The sequence below is a fragment of the Hevea brasiliensis genome, chromosome 17, assembly GCF_030052815.1.
Source record: "Hevea brasiliensis isolate MT/VB/25A 57/8 chromosome 17, ASM3005281v1, whole genome shotgun sequence".
NCBI lineage: Eukaryota > Viridiplantae > Streptophyta > Magnoliopsida > Malpighiales > Euphorbiaceae > Hevea > Hevea brasiliensis.
The window spans coordinates 2,253,443-2,271,315 of record NC_079509.1 but is presented as its reverse complement, the minus strand read 5'-3'; the positions used below and the strand labels follow the sequence as shown (position 1 = coordinate 2,271,315).

The following is a 17,873-nucleotide window of genomic DNA, read 5'->3' as shown; positions in this document are numbered from 1 at the left end:
AAAAGTTTCAGTTTTCAGTAGCTGCTTTCATTTCATACATGTATGGTCATGGAATACTTGCATATTTCATCTACCTGTTGCTACACCAAACAATTTCTTGATTTCTCAATCTATAGATTATGCAAATGATTGCCAACGCTTAATCCATTTCCATGATATTTTTCTTGTTATTCAGTTTTACCAGTCAAAAGATGACCTTGGTTTTGTGCTTTGGGAGTTGGAGGAGGAAAGCCATGTAGTTCAATTGTCCAAAAGCAGAGACATCAGACATGGCTTTTGGTGATTTCTAATGGATGCGTAACCAAACGGCAGGTAACTGAAAGGATTTCTTCTCGACTTTCAAACACTTAATAGAGATTAGAGACCATAAGTCCATGACTAGGCATTTTAATCCTGAAAATGGGTTTTTGGCTTGATCATCAATCCAACTGATCAATCAGACACCAGTTGATTTAAAAATTCCTCTGTACCAGATAGTAGATATATTACACTAATTTAACTCATGAACGTCAACTCAACTCAACTCAACTAAGCCTTTATCCCAAAAATTTGGGGTCGGCTATATGGATTCGCTTTCTCCACTCTGAACGATTTTGGGTTAAATCCTCATAAATATGTAATGCTTCTAGGTCATGTTGTACTACTCTCTCCAAGTCAATTTAGGTCTACCCCTTTTTTTCTTTCTATCCTCTAACCTAATGTGCTCTACTTGTCTAACTGGAGCCTCCGTATGTCTACGCTTCACATGACCAAACCACCTCAATCTCCCTTCTCTTAACATATCTTTAATTGGCACCACTCCTACCTTTTCTCTAATAATCTCATTACGGACTTTATCTAGTCTAGTATGGCCACTCATCCACCTTAACATTCTCATCTCTGCAACTCTTATCTTAGATGCATACGACTCTTTCAGTGCCCAACCATATAACATAGCTGATCGTATGGCTCTACGGTAAAATTTTCCTTTCAATTTATTGGGAATCTTACGATCACATAAAACTCCCGTAGCACGTCTCCACTTTAACCATCCGGCTTTAATCCTATGACTAACATCCTCCTCACATCCCCCATCTACTTTAAGGACTGAGCCTAGATATTTAAAGTGATTACTTTGGGACAGTACCACTCCATTCAAACTAACTCCTTCCCTATCACCAATTTGGCCTTCACTGAACTTGCAATGCATGTATTCTGTCTTCGTTCTACTTAACTTAAAACCCTTTGACTCTAGAGTACTTCTCCAAAGTTCTAGCTTTCTATTGACTCCTTCTCGTGTCTCATCTATCAGAACAATATCATCCGCAAACATCATGCACCAAGGAATACTCTCTTGTATATGTTTCGTCAGTTCATCTAAAACTAATATAAAAAGGTAAGGGCTTATGGCTGATCCTTGGTGTAATCCAATTGAGATCGGGAAATCTCTTGTGTCCCCTCCCACTGTGCGCACAATAGTAGTTGTTCTTTCATACATATCTTTCAATACTTGTATATACCTAATAGATACCCTCTTTTGTTCTAACATATTCCATAAAACCTCTCTTGGAACACTATCATAAGCCTTCTCCAAATCAATAAAAACCATGTGTAGATCTTTCTTCACATCTCTATATTTCTCTATCAAGCTTCTAATGAGAAAGATCGCTTCCATAGTTGAACGACCGGGCATGAAACCAATTTGATTGAGAGAGATAGAAGTATCATGACGTAGTCGATGCTCCACAACTCTCTCCCACAACTTCATAGTATGGCTCATGAGTTTAATTCCCCTATAGTTTGAGCAACTCTGTATGTCTCCCTTATTTTTAAAAATAGGTACTAAAATACTCTTCCTCCATTCATAAGGCATTTTCTTTGAGTTTAGAATCTTATTAAATAATTTAGTTAACCATGCCACTCCCATATCTCCCAAATACTTCCACACTTCAATTGGTATTTCATTGGGTCCACAGGCTTTACCCACTTTCATTCTCTTAAGTGCTTCCTTTATTTCTAAAGATCTAATCCTTCTAGTATAATTCACATTCTTTTCTATTGTTCTATAATCTATATTCACGCTATTACCATTTTGACTATTATTAAAGAGATCATTAAAATAATTTCTCCATCTTTCTTTAATGTCCTCATCTTTCACCAACACTTTTCCTTCTTTATCCTTAATGCACCTAACTTGATTGAGATCTTGACATTTCCTTTCTCTCCTCCTTGCTAATCTATAAATGTCTTTCTCTCCTTCTTTAGTTCCAAGTTTCTCATTTAACTTTTCAAAGGCCTGTGTTTTTGCTTGATTAACTGTCTTTTTTGCCTCTTTCTTTGCTATCTTGTACTGTTCATATGCCTCATTATTATCACATTTAGGTAATTTCTTATAACATTCCCTTTTTCTCTTCACTGCCTTTTGTACTTCCTCATTCCACCACCATCTCTCTTTTGAGGGTGGTCCATGTCCTTTAGACTCTCCAAGTACTTTTATAGCTACTTGTCTAATCTTTGATGCCATCTGTATCCATATATCATTGGCCTCCATATCCAGCTTCCATACTTCGGACTCGAGAAGCTCATTTTTGAACTTCACTTGCTTTACTCCTTTGAACTCCCACCACTTTGTTCGAGTTACACTATTTATTCTAACCTTACTTGAATTGTTCCTAAACTTGACATTCAAGACCACCAGCCGATGTTGACTTGTTAAAGCCTCTCCTGGAATGACATTGCAATCCTTGCATAGAGCTCTATTTGTCTTCCTGGTTAAGAGGAAGTCGATTTGACTTCTATGTTGCCCACTTTTGAAAGTCACTAAATGTGACTCTCTTTTTATATAGTAGGTATTTGCTGGTATTAGGTCGTATGCCATAGCAAAATCCAGGATACTTTTTCTCTCCTCATTTCGACTGCCAAAACCAAAACCTCCATGAACATTCTCATAACCTTGTCTATCACTTCCTACATGTCCATTCAAATTGCCACCAATGAAAACATTCTCTTTATTCGGTATGTTTTGCATTAAATCATCCATATCTTCCCAAAACCTTTTTTTACTCTCACTGTCTAGTCCTATTTGTGGAGCATAAGCACTAACTATATTTATTGTTTCTCCTTCTAGTAGTAGCTTTACTAGTATAATTCTATCTCCTACTCTTTTCACAGCTATTACTGCGTCTTTCAATGTCCTGTCTATGATTATGCCCACTCCGTTCTTGTTTCTTTCCTTTCTAGTAAACCACAGTTTGTACCATGAATTACCTACTTCCTTACTTTTCTCTCCTATCCATTTAGTCTCCTGAATGCAAACAATATTCACTCTTCTCATTTCCAAGGTATCCACAAGCTCCATTAATTTTCCTGTAAGTGATCCAACATTCCAAGTACCAACCCTGATACTCCTCCTATCCTGCTCCTTCTTAATTGGTCTTCTTCTATGATATCTTCTATTGTTTTCTATGTCTATCTTGTGTTCTGTTCCACTATTTATTCTACTATTTGGCTTATGGACTAACTTCTTTACCCACACCCGTCCATGATGTGGGAACCCTTGCTCACTTAACACCACACCCGGGCGCCGGCATGGAGCGTCGCTTTCGGTGAACGCCCAACACCCTTGCATATTTCTCACTACACCCGGGCTCCGATGTAGCACGTCATTAGTAGAGGACACCCCAACGTTTATATCATTTGAATCCATATCATAGGGTGTGACAAAATTTTTACGCTGATTGTCACCTACCGCAACCCTCCTCCTTTATCCGGGCTTGGGACCGGCTAAGCGCAAAATACTTAGGCGGAGTTTAACTCATGAACGTCAAATATAAATAAATATATTTGATAATTATTTTATTGATAAATATATAGCATGTAAGTTGCGTGGTATTCATTGATTAGTTTATCATAATACTTTGAATGTAGACTAGTAAAATATCATTTCATTATGCTTAAAAATTTTGTTAGCCTTCTGTTCAGCGTTGGTACAGATCATGTCAGATGGACTCTGGAATCCTTCAAGGTACCTTTTTAACTAAATGGTGAATGATTATGGATTTGCTTTTTGTTCTTAAAATTTTATAAGGATTTAATTTTTTTTTTTTCATTAATTCTTATATTTGAAAGAAAAACAATTCAATTATTTTTAACTTAAAAAAATTTTCATTTTAAAATAAATAGAAATAAAATGTGAATTTATTCAATTGAATTCCTTTCCTACAAATGATTTAATTCCTTTCCTACAAATGATTTATTCTAAATGAAGTCAACTATTCAAAATTTTCAGCCTTTAATCAAAGTGATGCTCTCCCCTATGCCCAAAACTTTCACCCTCCTTCCGCATAGTTGGAAGCTGAAACTAATAAATTGAAATCAAGATGGGGTTAATGATTTGATAAACTCCTAAATGTGGACATGATTTTTAGTTTTGGTTAAAAGTTGATATTTGAGAATAACTTTCAGTTTGAGTTGCAATTAAAGTCAATCCTTGAGATCCATTATTCCCTTTTGATTACAGTGGTAACTTTCAAATTGCAAGTTATAAAAAACATTAAGTTCAGGATTTGTGCCGTGATAAACCCTGAATTTAACTTCTAAGCTAATCTTTTGGGACCAATTAACTTTTAATACCCATTAAATTATACTTCATTAACTAATAAATCATGAAATTAGGCACCAGAGGAAAACAATGATAAAGTTAATGACATTTTAGCAAAAGCAGTGCCAGAGCTTAGAAGTTAGCAAAAGCAGTCTTTTCTTCCACTTTCTGAGAAGTTATTTTCAAATATTGGGTCTATTTCATATTGAAGAGGCTGTTTTCCAGGACCATATCTGGTCCTTTTCTATCTTTCATTGATTTTGGTTAACTATTTTTTTTTTTCAGCTTAAATAATGTTTACCCTATTTCCTTCTCAAAGTAGGGATAGGGTATTTGCAACAAAGTCAAAAACTTGAGGTTGAATCTTCCTTGAAACTGGCAAATATTTTATATGTATATTTCAAAATTAGCATATGCATGGATCCAAATTATAAACAAGTTGTGAAGGTAAAGTCTTTGATCAGGAATATATAAATATATACATTAAATTTTTTTTCTATCAGACATTTAAATTTGATTTCTTCCTTTACCTCTTTTACTTCAATATTTCACCAATAATTGATCAACCAAATATATTAAAACACTTTTAGTTAGAGAAATGAATTAAAGTGAGGGCCCAAGCTTTCTAAAACAATTAGTCATTGTTTGATTAGGGGTAATTAGATTTAAAGATTTTGAATTTTTAAGAAGTGTTAAAATTTAATTTATTTAATTGATCATTATTTTGACTTCTTGAAAAATTAAGATTTTTTATTTTTTTATTTTTTAGAAAATAAATTACTTACTCCAAATTAAAAGTAAATCATTTGAACCAAACAAGGTGTTATACAATAGTGCCAATTGAGGAGTAAGAACCAAGTCAAAGTAAAGCATAAATGGACTGAGACTGACCCATTTATGGATTAGTCTTATGACTTTTTTAGGGTAAATGTACCTTACCTTTCTTTCCCTCCCTCACTTTTCCATTTTGCCATCAAAATATTCGAGTGTTCATTATTCAATATCAATAACAAACTGAATTGAATAAATTGAAATAGATAATTTAACTTAAAATTTCTTTTATAAAAAAATTTAATTTAAAAATCTTAAAGAGAAATTGTTTGCCATTTATTTTCTTTTTTTCATTTTAAAATAAACCAAATCAAACTATAATTCTTTATATATTTGTATTGAGTGATGCAACTTCATTAGCATTTAAATTATATACACTTATTAATTTTAATAATTAATACACATAACTTTGGATTATATTTTAATATTTGAACTTGAAATATCAATAGCTTTAGTAAGTAATTTATTATTTTAACTACAATTATTTGAGAAATTCTTCATGAACAACTCTAAAAAATATATTTATAAACAAATTTTTTTCTTTTATTAAAAAAAAAACTAGTGTCATTGAAATTTTACAGCATTTCTTCTAAATCCAAGATTAAATCATAATGAAAGATATTAGAGTTTTATATTGAAAATTTCTTCAATCTACCAGAAAAAAAATTAATATTAAGGAAACATAAAAAATTAAAAATATGAAAAATAAAAATGGAGAATTTGTCAGCTTTGACTTGCATATTTCCCATATTCAAACCAATGACAAATTGTTTCCATAAGCTATAAAAGTTATATGGAGAGCTTAATAATCATTTTTTAGTTGCTTAACTTATCAAAAGCATAACCTTTTTTCAAGCCTTGCAATTATGACATAAATATAAACTTCATTTTTAAGTAAATAAATTGCTTTTAATACTATTTTTAGGTTACCCATCTCTTGCTCTAACAAATTATAAAATTTAATTTAATAATATTAAAATAATTTGCATTAATCTCAAATTTTTAAAAAACAAAAGTTATAAATTGTAGCCTTAGAAGACATTAATAGGGTTTGGGGACAAAGAGCTAGAAGTACACAGGAATGCCTCTGCTAAGTTGTTGCACGGTTACAATTCGCTCACTAACCTTAGTACCCTCAGAATTCAATTTTCTTACATTAACACTGTGTTACAGGGAAACTACATACCGCACAGAGAGTACACCTTACAGAGTCACAAAAGCCAATCAACATATATCTCTTCACGCTTCTCTTAGCTGCTTCCCTCTCTCCTTTATCTTTCTTTCTGTCTCTCTCTGTGTGTGGGTTTCATTTGGCCATTTTTTTGGGGGGCCACAACTCTACTACCCTGTGTAAATCCTTAATATCTTCGAATTTCAATGTTTCTTGATCTGGGTATCAAGTGTCCCTTCTTCAGATCATTGTTTTAGCCTTCAAAAATCTTTACTTTTGTTTATTAGCCGCGAAGAACCAAGCTGGGTCTTGGTATTTTTTAAGTTTTATTTGTTTTCTTAACAGATTCAAAGTAATGGGTCTCTTGTTGAGGATGCAAATAAGCTTTTACCAAAACCAGGTTAGTTTCATTTCTTTCTTTTATTTACATATTTTGGTAGGAACATGTATTTTGTGGGATATTTGTATTGCTTTTTGTTTTCCATGGTTGTGGTTTATGAGAGTTGAAGCTAACTGAGTTTATTTTGATCCTAAGTTCGGTTTTACTCAATCCTTCAATTGCAAAAGTGAGGATTGTAAAGCTTTTGCTGGATCTTACTTTTGGTTGAGTTTAAGGAGCTTGTTTGTGGTTTTGGAAGTACATGATTTTGGTTTGGGTTATTTTATTCGTTGATTTCCATGAAATCGAATTAGTGATCCCCAATTTGAGTTGATAAAAGGATGCACCTTTGCTTCTTGAATTTTACACCTAATTTGATTTAAGGTGCTTTCTTTCCAGCTGTTGTTAGTACTCTCATATATTTTCATAGTTTTGGGTCCAAAGCATAAAGAGTTCTGTTATTTGTTGATAGTCCCTCGATTGGGATTTAGAGTTCTATGCCTCCTAAACAGTTAGGTCTGTAAGAAGAATTGAAATGATATATTCTTAATCCCAACAATTCACTAACTGGCTTTTGAGAAGATAGAGCCTCCAGTCAACTGATCTGGATACGGTCATTAAGCTATTTGAAGTTGAGTTTTTCATCTTTTAAGTTCACAATGAATAAAGAATCAAAATACTTAAATGAAATATTTTCAGCCTTGTTGTTTTCTCTCTGTAGAGAACAGGGTGATTGATGATTTTACCTGCAATTGAATTTTTAGATACTTATATTGTTTTGATTTACTGAGAAAATAGATTTATGCTTCTCTGTGTAGACCTTTGTTCTACAATGAGGCATTGAAGTGAAGGAGGCTACCAACTTAATTTTATGGATATGAAAGAAGTGAAACCATGCCATCAGTTAAATCCTAAAAATGACAGATTATGAATTCAGGCATTTATTGTTGCATAACTTGAATGATAGCTTGGACTCTTTCTGTAAAATTAAAATATATGGATTTTAAGTGCAAGGATACTCTCTTTCTTTTTCTCTCTCTCAATACAAAGCAATGTATATATGCTAGTTAATCTGTATTTATCATTTATTGCTGGATTTGCTAATTCCCATTTATTTTATTTTTTAAATCTTATGGTGTGTGTTTTTACTAGCATGACATGTATCATATGATCATATGCTTTTATTGTTGTGGGCTCCTAAATTTGCTAGGCATTTTCAATGAGGCCTGTGAATTTTCTTTAATCAATACCTTAGTATTTTCTTTTCTTCCCCTTTGGTTTGGCAGAATGATTCTTTGTCCATATGAGTATTTCTTTCACGGGATTTTAAAATTATGGGTAGAGGTAGAGGAAAGGCGAAAAAGTTGAATGTCAGCAATCATGATGATCCTGGAAGTGGTGAGGAAGAGAAAATTCCAGCACAGAAAAGAAGGGGAAGGCCTCAAAAACCACTGAAAGATGATGTTGATGAAGAGGAAGTTGAAAAAATAGAGGAGGAAGATGGAGAGAATGGAAAAACAGGCATTACAAGCAAAGAGACAAAAAGTCCAATAGCAGCAGAAAATGGGAAGAAGAGGAAGCGATACTCACAGGCAAAGGAGAAAGCTGATTCAGTGAAGGAAGAAAATGGTATTGCAACCAGATCAATAACTGATGACTCAACTAAATCTAATGGATTCCGACATAACGGAAGCAGGCGGAAAAACAAGCCTCGTCGAGCTGCTGAGGCAGGTGTTGAATGCAAATGAGTTTGTGGCTGGCTTTTATGATGGGTCTCTTCTTTTAACGTGCCGAATAAATTACAAGATAGGAAATGAGGCCTAGTAAATCTCTAGTTTCATTTTGTTTTTGTTTTATTACTTTGATGATCTTTTTGGCAAATTTCCATTTTTAATTCCTTTTCATTTGAATGGGGAGGTTAAATACTGATTTGCTGCCTGTAATTTTTGATATTATTGTTATGTTTTTTTATATTATCACTGATCTCCTGTATCATTTGGTTTACATGGCATACTTAGGCTGTTGTTTTGTTCCTTGATTTTTATAATTATATGTTTTCTGATGGTTTCCCTTGAATATTTGTTATGTAACTAATGGTTTGGATGGCAGTATCACATTTGTAATTCCTACTGCTCCTTGTTCAAACTGTTGAGGAGAATAAATGGTAGGTATTCCTGTTCTCTTCAGAAAATCTATCCTGTTTTCGTATTCTTTAAAGTTATGCAAGTTATGTGCACATTTCATAAAGTAAAAAGTTATTTTCAGCTAAAGTATACTAATTAGCTTCTTGGAGTTGATGGGACTACACACGTCTATATACCGTATTGAATTGTGATTAACAGTGACGTATACCTTTTGTATGGATGTACTGTGTTTTCTTACAATATTGTATTGATGGATAGGGCGGCATGATTACATTTTTCTTTCTTTTGTCTTTAAAATGCTTGATATCTTGTAGTTCAGTTCAGGTTAGATGCTAGTTGTTTAACTTGTTAATAAGATTTGGTAGATACATTTATCTTTCCTCTGCAAAGGGGACATGCCATAATCAAGATGAATTTGTTGGTTGTTGCCTTCTTTGATTAAGAAATTGCATTATTTTGTCCACAATTGAGTTATAACCTTGTATTACTTTGTTCCAGACTACTGGTTGAAGATGATGAGAAGGAAATGTTCATCAGAAGCTTTGATTTGAAAGTAAGTTTTTAGGGAAAGTCAAGCTGAGGAACTTGAACAGGTCATGGGAAAAACATAAGCATCTAGCTAATAGTTTTCAACTTCTTATTGCTACTAATTGATGATGTGAAGAACACTCCTTGTTTCATGCGAACCATGAATGGATGGATCTTTTCTATTTTGGTGGGAGTTTCTAGTCGCCGGTATGATTTATAGACTTGTGGAGTTTTTAAAGTGGACTTGAGGCTAGAGAATAGATCTTGTCATTGCATTGCATCTTGGGGCTTAGCACATAGCTTCCATCCTCTGTTCTTGTGATTTACCCTGTTTCCTACTCTTTTTATTCTTCATGTTCATAACTAATCTATCACTGAGTTTTAGTTTAGTAGTACTCAAAGTCCTTTTTTAGGCTGTGATTAATTATAATCTGAAAATCTCTCTGGCAAATAATTCTCACCCTCAAAATTTGAATTAAATATTCTATGGCCTTCAGTGCTTAATCTCCCATAAGATATTGATATTTATTTTCTATGTTTATTACTGCTTAGGGCTTAACTGAAGTCGGTGAAGCCTTGAAGTTGAAGGTGACTACTGACTTGGGTAAGGCTAAAGCTTCTCGCACCCACGAATTGGGCTTCACCCTTTTTTGAACTGGGATTTGGGCTTAATCTGGTAGGCCCACGGCCTTTTTTTAAAGAAGAAAATCCAATAAACGCGGCTTCCCCTTTTTTTTTAAAAAAAAAAAAAAAAAAAAAGCTTTTAATGTGTTACTTTGCTAAAGACAAAATCAACTAGAGGACAAATTAAGCATTGAGAGCAATCACGTGAGACAGATCCCCTTCAATTTGCTTATTTTATTGGGATAAGTCGATAAATCTTATATGTTTATATTTTTAATAATGAAAAATTTAAATAAATAAACGAACGGAATATGTTTTGTATATTTTATACGCCAATCTTGACTTCCAAGGGGAAAATGCAGTCTAGGCACGTTTCTTTAATTTATCTAATTAATTCATTTTTTAAAAATTAAAAAAAAAAAATAGGAGTCCTTATCTATGTGTCTCTATTGCTTGTTTAAGACTCACAGCCTCACTTTGCAATAATGAAAAAATAATATCAAGGTTTTATACTTCAATGTTTATTTTGCGGTCTGCCCCAATTAAACATCTCCCTCATTAGTTGAAATGTTCTTTCACATCAATTTCTCTTGAATTTTATAAATAAAAATATTTTATTATTTTAAAATTAATTTTAAATTATTTTTTAATATTTTTAAATTAATATATTAAAAAAAATAATTTTTTTAATAATAATTTTAACAATAACTGCAGCTTTAATTTCTATTTCTAAGGTAATATATTTTTATTTTCATCACATTGGTTTTTTTTTTAAGGATTAAAACTATCGATATCGATAATAGATGATGCATGCGTGTGATTTATATGAATTAACATATCTATAGTATATCTTGATAAAATTTCATAATTTTGTTAGGGGATATATTTTATCCATAAAATACGTGTATATATCTACCTTTGAGAAAAAAAATCTTAAAGTTAAGACAGATGAATCGGTATGTGTGAGTATAGACTAACTCGCTTAAGTCTTCTAGTGAGACTGAGTTAATTCGTGAGTGCGTGTGATTGATATGAATTTTGTATGTATATCTATTTAAAAAAAATGAATTAAATTATTAGATAAAATGATAATTATAGTGAGTTTAATTCGATTCAAAATTAAGAGAAGAGATTGAAATCTTAAACTGATTTAAACTTATAGATTATTGATCATGATCCTAATTTCTGTCGAATCTTTTTTTTTTTAATAAATTAATAATTTTATTTTTTTAATATTAATAAAATAATAATAATAACTCCAATATATATATATATATATATATATATTTTTTTTTTTTTTTTTTTCTTAAAGGATATATGACATAGATAAAAAAATAAAATAATTAAAAGGAAGAAAAGGACATGAGAATGGGTGATTGGTGAGGCCCACCAAAGGAGGCAAGAAAAAGAGAGGTGGAGTGTGTGGCAGTCGCGCATTTTGTGCATTATGGCTTCGCGTATTCTAGACGACGACGTTATCAATTTTTTCAGTATCTTCGGTGTGAACGTTACAGTAGGGAAATCAGAAGTTAAATAAATAAAAACGCCTGAAAAATCATGATATGATGATGATGATGATATCTTCAACGGGTGGCGCAGGTTAGCGTGTGAGTTTGTTGAGAGTAGTGTTGGGTTTTCTCTGAAATGAAGAACGAGGCACGTTACTTTGCTGCCTCTTTTGTCGTTGTCAATAGCGAGTGTTATCAAAAGCTGCCACCATACCTACTCTGGCCTTTTCCCCGACGCACCTCCTCTATTCTTTTTTATATAATTAATTTTTTTTTTTTGACATTAGGAAATAGTTTTAAAATAATATAAAGGTTTTATACTTCCATATTTATTCTGCGGTCTGCCCCAATTAAACATCTCCCTCATTAGTTAAAATGTTCTTTCACATCAATTTCTCTTGAATTTTGTCATGTACTAGTCACTCTTCCCTTATCTTCAATGGACTTTCTGTATATATCTATTATTATTTAGAAGAAAAAAAAATTTCAAACCATACACTTCATAAATCTTGAATTAGTCAAGAATAAATTTTTTATATTAATTCCCTAAAAAATAATAAACGTATAACCCAATATACTGGATTTATAATAAATCATTTCAATTTGATAACTTCCTTTAATTTAGCTTTTTCAAGTTTAATTTCAAAGGTACTGGTAATAATGCTGTCGCATGTCATGTTTGTCCATACCCAAATGACTTATATATATATATATATATCAGAAGAATAAAAATTAAAAAAATGGTGACCACAATTAAAATAAAATCTTGAACTGAAAAGGTAGTTTTGAATTATTATCTTAGCATGTTTTCTGCAGTTTTGACTGTCATGGCTCTCTCTCTCTCTATATAGAGAAGTCTGCAGGCTAATCTTGGCCAGCAACTTAATCAACAATGGCAATTGAAAACTATTATTTGTTAAGCCTCCTACTAGTTCTTAGTTGTACTAGTAGTGTATTGGCTACTGCACCAAACTACGACACTGCTTTACTTAATCGCAGCAGTTTTCCGGCAGGTTTCCTTTTTGGGACAGCATCAGCGGCTTACCAGGTTAGTATCAGTTTTACTTACAGGCTAATATTGTTGAGATTAATTCTGGGTTTATCTTCAGTATGAAGGTGCAGCAAATGAAGATGGCAGAGGACCAAGCATTTGGGATACTTACACTCACAGATATCCAGGTCTCTCTCTATATACGTGAATTGCCCTTAATTATCAATCAAGTATTTGTATATATTGTTACAGCTCAAGCATGGCTTCTTCTTCTTCTTCTTCTTGTTCCAGAGAATTAAAGAAGCTACTGTTGATTTGTGTTCTTTCTATTTGACATTGCAGATTGTTGAAAGTAAAGAGAAAAAAAAAATATGAATAGTATAGCATTATAGCAAGTTTGATTTAAATAAAAAATAATTTTAATATTAAAAATATATAATTTTTAAACAAACTTTTTAACCCTTGTTTTGACTTTGATTTAAATGTCTCGAGCGAAGTTGGAATTGGGTACTTGAGCCATCATCAGATTTAATTATATTCTATTTAATATTACTATTAAAATTATTATTGAAATTTTTTTTAGATATATTAATTATAATATATTAAAATTAATTTAAAATTTTTATTTGTAAAATTTTTAAACAATAAAAAAATTTTGTAAATTATATTTAAAATAACATTTTTAATAAAAAAATTTTTTTTTTTTAACTCAAATACTGAACATATAGTAGTAGTGTTGTTTGCGTGGCTGACGGTCAAACACAATTAGTGTTGGCTATATTAAATAAAAAGCCTGCTGCACAGTGAAAATTCATAATATATATATATATATATATATATATATATATATATATATATATATATATTAAGCTAATTAATTAGTACACATATTAATTAATGGTTAGATGTAGGAGGGAAAACTATATATATTAATAAATTTTTAATGAAAAATGCACACGGTTAAATGCAGGTAAGATAAAGGACGGTAGCAATGGGGATGTGGCCATTGATGCATATCATCGATACAAGGTAACATTACGAAAGAAAGAAAGAAAAAAGAATTAGAAATGGATTTTTCTAATTGAATGTGGATACTGAAAATAAGATGTTTAGATTTTTCTTTTAATTGGCAATGTTATATGTATTTACTGCAGGAAGATGTTGGGATTATGAAAGAGATGGGTTTAGATGCTTATAGATTTTCGATCTCATGGTCTAGATTATTGCCAAGTGAGATCATGAACCCAAATCTTAAATTGTTATTATTATTAAAGTCTACTTGTTATTTTTGATGATTATGAGTTCTAATGTCTTTAACTGAACTAAAATACTCGCAGAAGGGAAGCTAGGGGGGGGTGTGAACAGTGAAGGAATCAAATATTACAACAACCTCATCAATGAACTTGTGGCCAAAGGTTTTGATTTAATCCCATAATTATATCATTTATTGTAAAACACCTCATTAATATTGATTTTTTTGATCTTTTTCTTTAAATGAGGTGCAGGCATTCAACCCTTTGTAACTCTCTTCCACTGGGATCTTCCCCAAGCCTTGGAAGACGAATACGGTGGCTTTCTTAGTCATAAGATTGTGTAAGTTAATAGCAGGATCAGTGACAACAAACCCACATAAACCTGTGTTAAGTCACTTAATTTTCTTTGACAAAAGAGATAATAATGTGTAGGGATGATTTTCGAGACTATGCGGAGTTATGTTATAAAAATTTTGGAGATCGAGTGAAGCATTGGATCACATTGAATGAACCATGGAGTTATAGCAATGGTGGTTATACTGTTGGTCTGTTAGCACCAGGTAGATGTTCAAGTTGGCAACAACTGAATTGTACAGGAGGGGATTCAGCAACGGAGCCATATATTGTAGCGCACAACCAGCTTCTTGCTCATGCGGCTGCAGTAAAAATGTACAAAATGAAATATCAGGTGGTCCTTCAATTCACAAATCTCTACACTGTCATTCAATTTTAGAGCTTATTTGATCGAAAGATAATAATAATAATAACAACGATGATGAACTAAGTAAATTGGTTAATCAAATTATGAATGAGGAATTATTGTGCAGGCAAGTCAGAAAGGAATGATAGGAATTACACTAGTCTCGCACTGGTTTGTGCCTTTCTCAAATGCCAAGCATAACAAGAATGCTGCAAAACGAGCCCTCGATTTCATGTTCGGATGGTAAGTAGTAGCAGACAATTAATCATCTTAGAGAGAGAGAGAGAGAGAGAGAGAGAGAGAACGTTGGCCATACCACTGAACAAATTGGTGCTTGATCTTGTTACCCACCAAGCATCTGGAACTAAAATTTTAGTGAGACTATGAATTTTTGTTATAAGAATCATTACAAACGTGCACCTTCGGTTGGAAAATGATGCAAGCTCAATTATCAACAGAGACATTTAGTTTTTGTGGGGCTCAACTCCAACACCTGGTTTGGGTTGGGTAGCACAAGCCTAATTGCTTTTATATCATCTTTTAGATACGCTTTTAGCCATAAATCATAGCTTATTAATTAATTTTTGCAGGTTTATGGACCCATTGATATACGGTGACTATCCACACGCGCTAAGATCTCTTGTTGGGAATCGATTGCCCAAATTTTCAGAGCAAGAAGCAAAAATGGTGAAAGGGTCAATTGATTTTCTTGGATTGAATTATTATACAGCTAATTATGCAGCCTATCTCCCTTATTCTAATGCTATTCCAGCTAGCTATTTGACGGATGCTCGTGCTAATCTTTCCAGTGAGTGCAAGTTCTGTATTCTTAATTAATTGATTTTTTTTTTTTTCTCCACTAGTTTTATAGAATCAAAAATTAACAATATCCCATGATTTTATTATGCAGCCCAACGTAATGGAATTCCTATTGGGCCTAAGGTGTGCATGAAATAATAATAAACAAATCCTTTAATTATGTATTTATTGACCAAATGGGACCCATTTTTTAATAAATCATTTAAAGGTAATAATTGACTTGTATTAAAATTGCAGGCAGCTTCTGATTGGCTCTACGTCTATCCAAGAGGATTTCGAGATATTTTACTCTACACAAAAAGGAAATACAATAATCCACTTATTTATGTCACTGAAAATGGTAAATAACTGCTACTTCTTTTTTATTTATTACTTTAATAAATAACAATTTGAAGTATATGTAAATCTCTCTCTCTCTCTAACAATTATTTAGGTATCGATGAGTATAATAATGCCACATTAACTCTAGAGGAAGCACTCATTGACAATATGAGGATCGATTACTACTATCGCCATCTTTCTTTCCTTGAAAAAGCAATCAAGTAAGTTCTTTTCTTTTGCATAACTATAATATGATAAAAATCATAAATTCAATTTGTTTGTAAAAATATATTTTACAGGGATGGTGTTAATGTGAAAGGCTACTTTGCTTGGTCACTATTAGATAACTTTGAATGGAGTTCAGGCTACACTGTGCGTTTTGGCATCAATTATGTAGATTATAAAAATGGATTGAAAAGGTATCCCAAACTTTCAGCTCGGTGGTTCAAGAAATTCCTCAAGAAATAAATGTCTATCCTCATGATCATGCATTAAGATCGTAATATAGGAATCTCTATATATAATTTTATTTACCAAGAATAATTATCCTTGTCATTGCGTTTCATGACATAATAAATAACTATGATATTTATGGTAATTTGTCTATGTATTTAACTTGATATTGCCTCTATTAAAATGGGGTAAATCAATTAAGCTTGTTATATATTCTCTCATTCTTCTTTGTTTGTTTCATATGTGGGATATCCAACAAAAATAACCCACATTTTAAGCATAATTACTTCATAAAAGACTGTTCATAAAATTAAAAGAGTGCTTAGGGCTCTAATAACATGCGTCATGAAGATTGAAGCATAACGTATGCAGATGGAGAATGGGGAAGTAGGGCAATAGCCACTTAATGGTGCACTGCTCTTTCTAGAAACAGCATATGTATATCTCTCCTGCCGGGACACTACAATCACCTCATATAGCACTTAAATGTGTGTGGGTCAACTAGACATCGATTACATCACACGTTGTGCTTCACTAGCCTACTAGTGAATAATTATCGAATATGCATCATCCTCTACGATACTTGATTTCTATTGACGAACATTTGTTTTTGTTTTTGGTTTCGAATATTCACGTTCAAAGTTAGCCACAAAAACTCACCACACCATTGCCAAGTACAATCATGCAATAGACCTCTACTAAAAGCAACACACACTGCCTCAATTGGCAGACTCGTCAAATTGCTAAAAGAGTATCCCAAATTTTCTTCGGAATAATTGAGCTTAGCCCAAAGTAAATTTCAAGTCCATGTGGTTATTTGGTAGGGCTAAAGCTTCTTGCACCAACCTACTCTTCCTTGGCCCAATAGAATTGGGCTTATATATAAAAGAAATTAAATTATAATTTTTAATACGACTTCAAGATCTGCGTTTGATTTTTTTATTTTATTCTGCTAAAGACAAAACTCTTCTTTTTTTCTTTAGGGGAAAAGGCCCAATTCATTACAGGACAAATTAAGCATTTAGGTGGTAAACCTACCTTATTATTAGCGATAAAAGCCAATAAATATTTGTTTATTGTGAAGAGAGATTATCGTATGTTTTTTAAGCACATGTTCTCTCTTTCAAGAATTTGTGCCTTAATTCGTGAAATAATTATAATTATATCTATAAGAAGTACTATTTTTTAAAAACTTCATTATAATATATTATGTTCATATATATATATGATAATCATGACCATTTCAATCCTATACATATTATCTTCAAATTGACTTTTTCATTCACTAAAATTACACATGACTAATAGTCTATTTGTCATTGAGTTTAGAAGACTAAAACTGTTTTTTTAAATAAAAATATAATTTTAGATATTGTTAAAAAAAATAGTTTAAAAAAAGTTATTTTATTATTTTAATATTATTATGATAAAATTTGATCAAATTTAATTTTTAATTATTTTTTAATACTCAATATATTTAAAAATAATAATTTTTTCAATGCCAAACAGATATTAATATACTTCTATATATTATTATGTAAAGATTATCAAAATTAATTTTTAATTATTTTA

The 17,873-nt window shown here is 31.9% G+C and overlaps 2 protein-coding genes across 3 annotated transcripts; both read left to right on the top strand.

Annotated features, from left to right (window-relative positions):
• The first annotated feature begins 6,578 nt into the window (after positions 1 to 6,578).
• LOC110661257 (uncharacterized) lies at positions 6,579 to 8,964 on the top strand. Its single transcript, XM_021819849.2, has 2 exons — positions 6,579 to 6,981; positions 8,247 to 8,964. Exon 2 carries the CDS (start codon positions 8,295 to 8,297, stop codon positions 8,706 to 8,708), a length of 414 nt encoding a protein of 137 aa, XP_021675541.1. The 5' UTR covers positions 6,579 to 6,981; positions 8,247 to 8,294; the 3' UTR covers positions 8,709 to 8,964.
• Positions 8,965 to 12,505: 3,541 nt separating this feature from the next.
• LOC110661256 (beta-glucosidase 12) lies at positions 12,506 to 16,522 on the top strand. Of its 2 annotated transcripts, none has more exons than XM_021819846.2 (13): positions 12,506 to 12,812; positions 12,874 to 12,943; positions 13,726 to 13,784; positions 13,910 to 13,985; positions 14,093 to 14,170; positions 14,255 to 14,348; positions 14,441 to 14,696; positions 14,836 to 14,951; positions 15,299 to 15,516; positions 15,619 to 15,650; positions 15,765 to 15,867; positions 15,961 to 16,069; positions 16,148 to 16,522. In XM_021819846.2, the coding sequence occupies exons 1-13, from the start codon at positions 12,657 to 12,659 to the stop codon at positions 16,314 to 16,316; spliced, it is 1,536 nt and encodes a 511-aa protein (XP_021675538.2). In that variant the 5' UTR covers positions 12,506 to 12,656; the 3' UTR covers positions 16,317 to 16,522. The 2 variants fall into 2 exon arrangements, with proteins under 2 accessions (XP_021675538.2, XP_021675539.2); XM_021819847.2 differs by having other exon boundaries at positions 12,507 to 12,812; positions 14,261 to 14,348.
• The last annotated feature ends 1,351 nt before the right edge of the window (positions 16,523 to 17,873 follow it).

Coding starts and splice junctions, on each gene's coding strand:
- LOC110661257 (XM_021819849.2), top strand. CDS start 8,295: ATGGGTAGAGGTAGAGGAAAGGCGAAAAAGTTGAATGTCAGCAATCAT.
- LOC110661256 (XM_021819846.2), top strand. CDS start 12,657: ATGGCAATTGAAAACTATTATTTGTTAAGCCTCCTACTAGTTCTTAGT. Junction 12,944..13,725: donor TTACACTCACAGATATCCAG/GTCTCTCTCTAT, acceptor GGTTAAATGCAG/GTAAGATAAAGGACGGTAGC. Junction 16,070..16,147: donor TTCCTTGAAAAAGCAATCAA/GTAAGTTCTTTT, acceptor TATATTTTACAG/GGATGGTGTTAATGTGAAAG.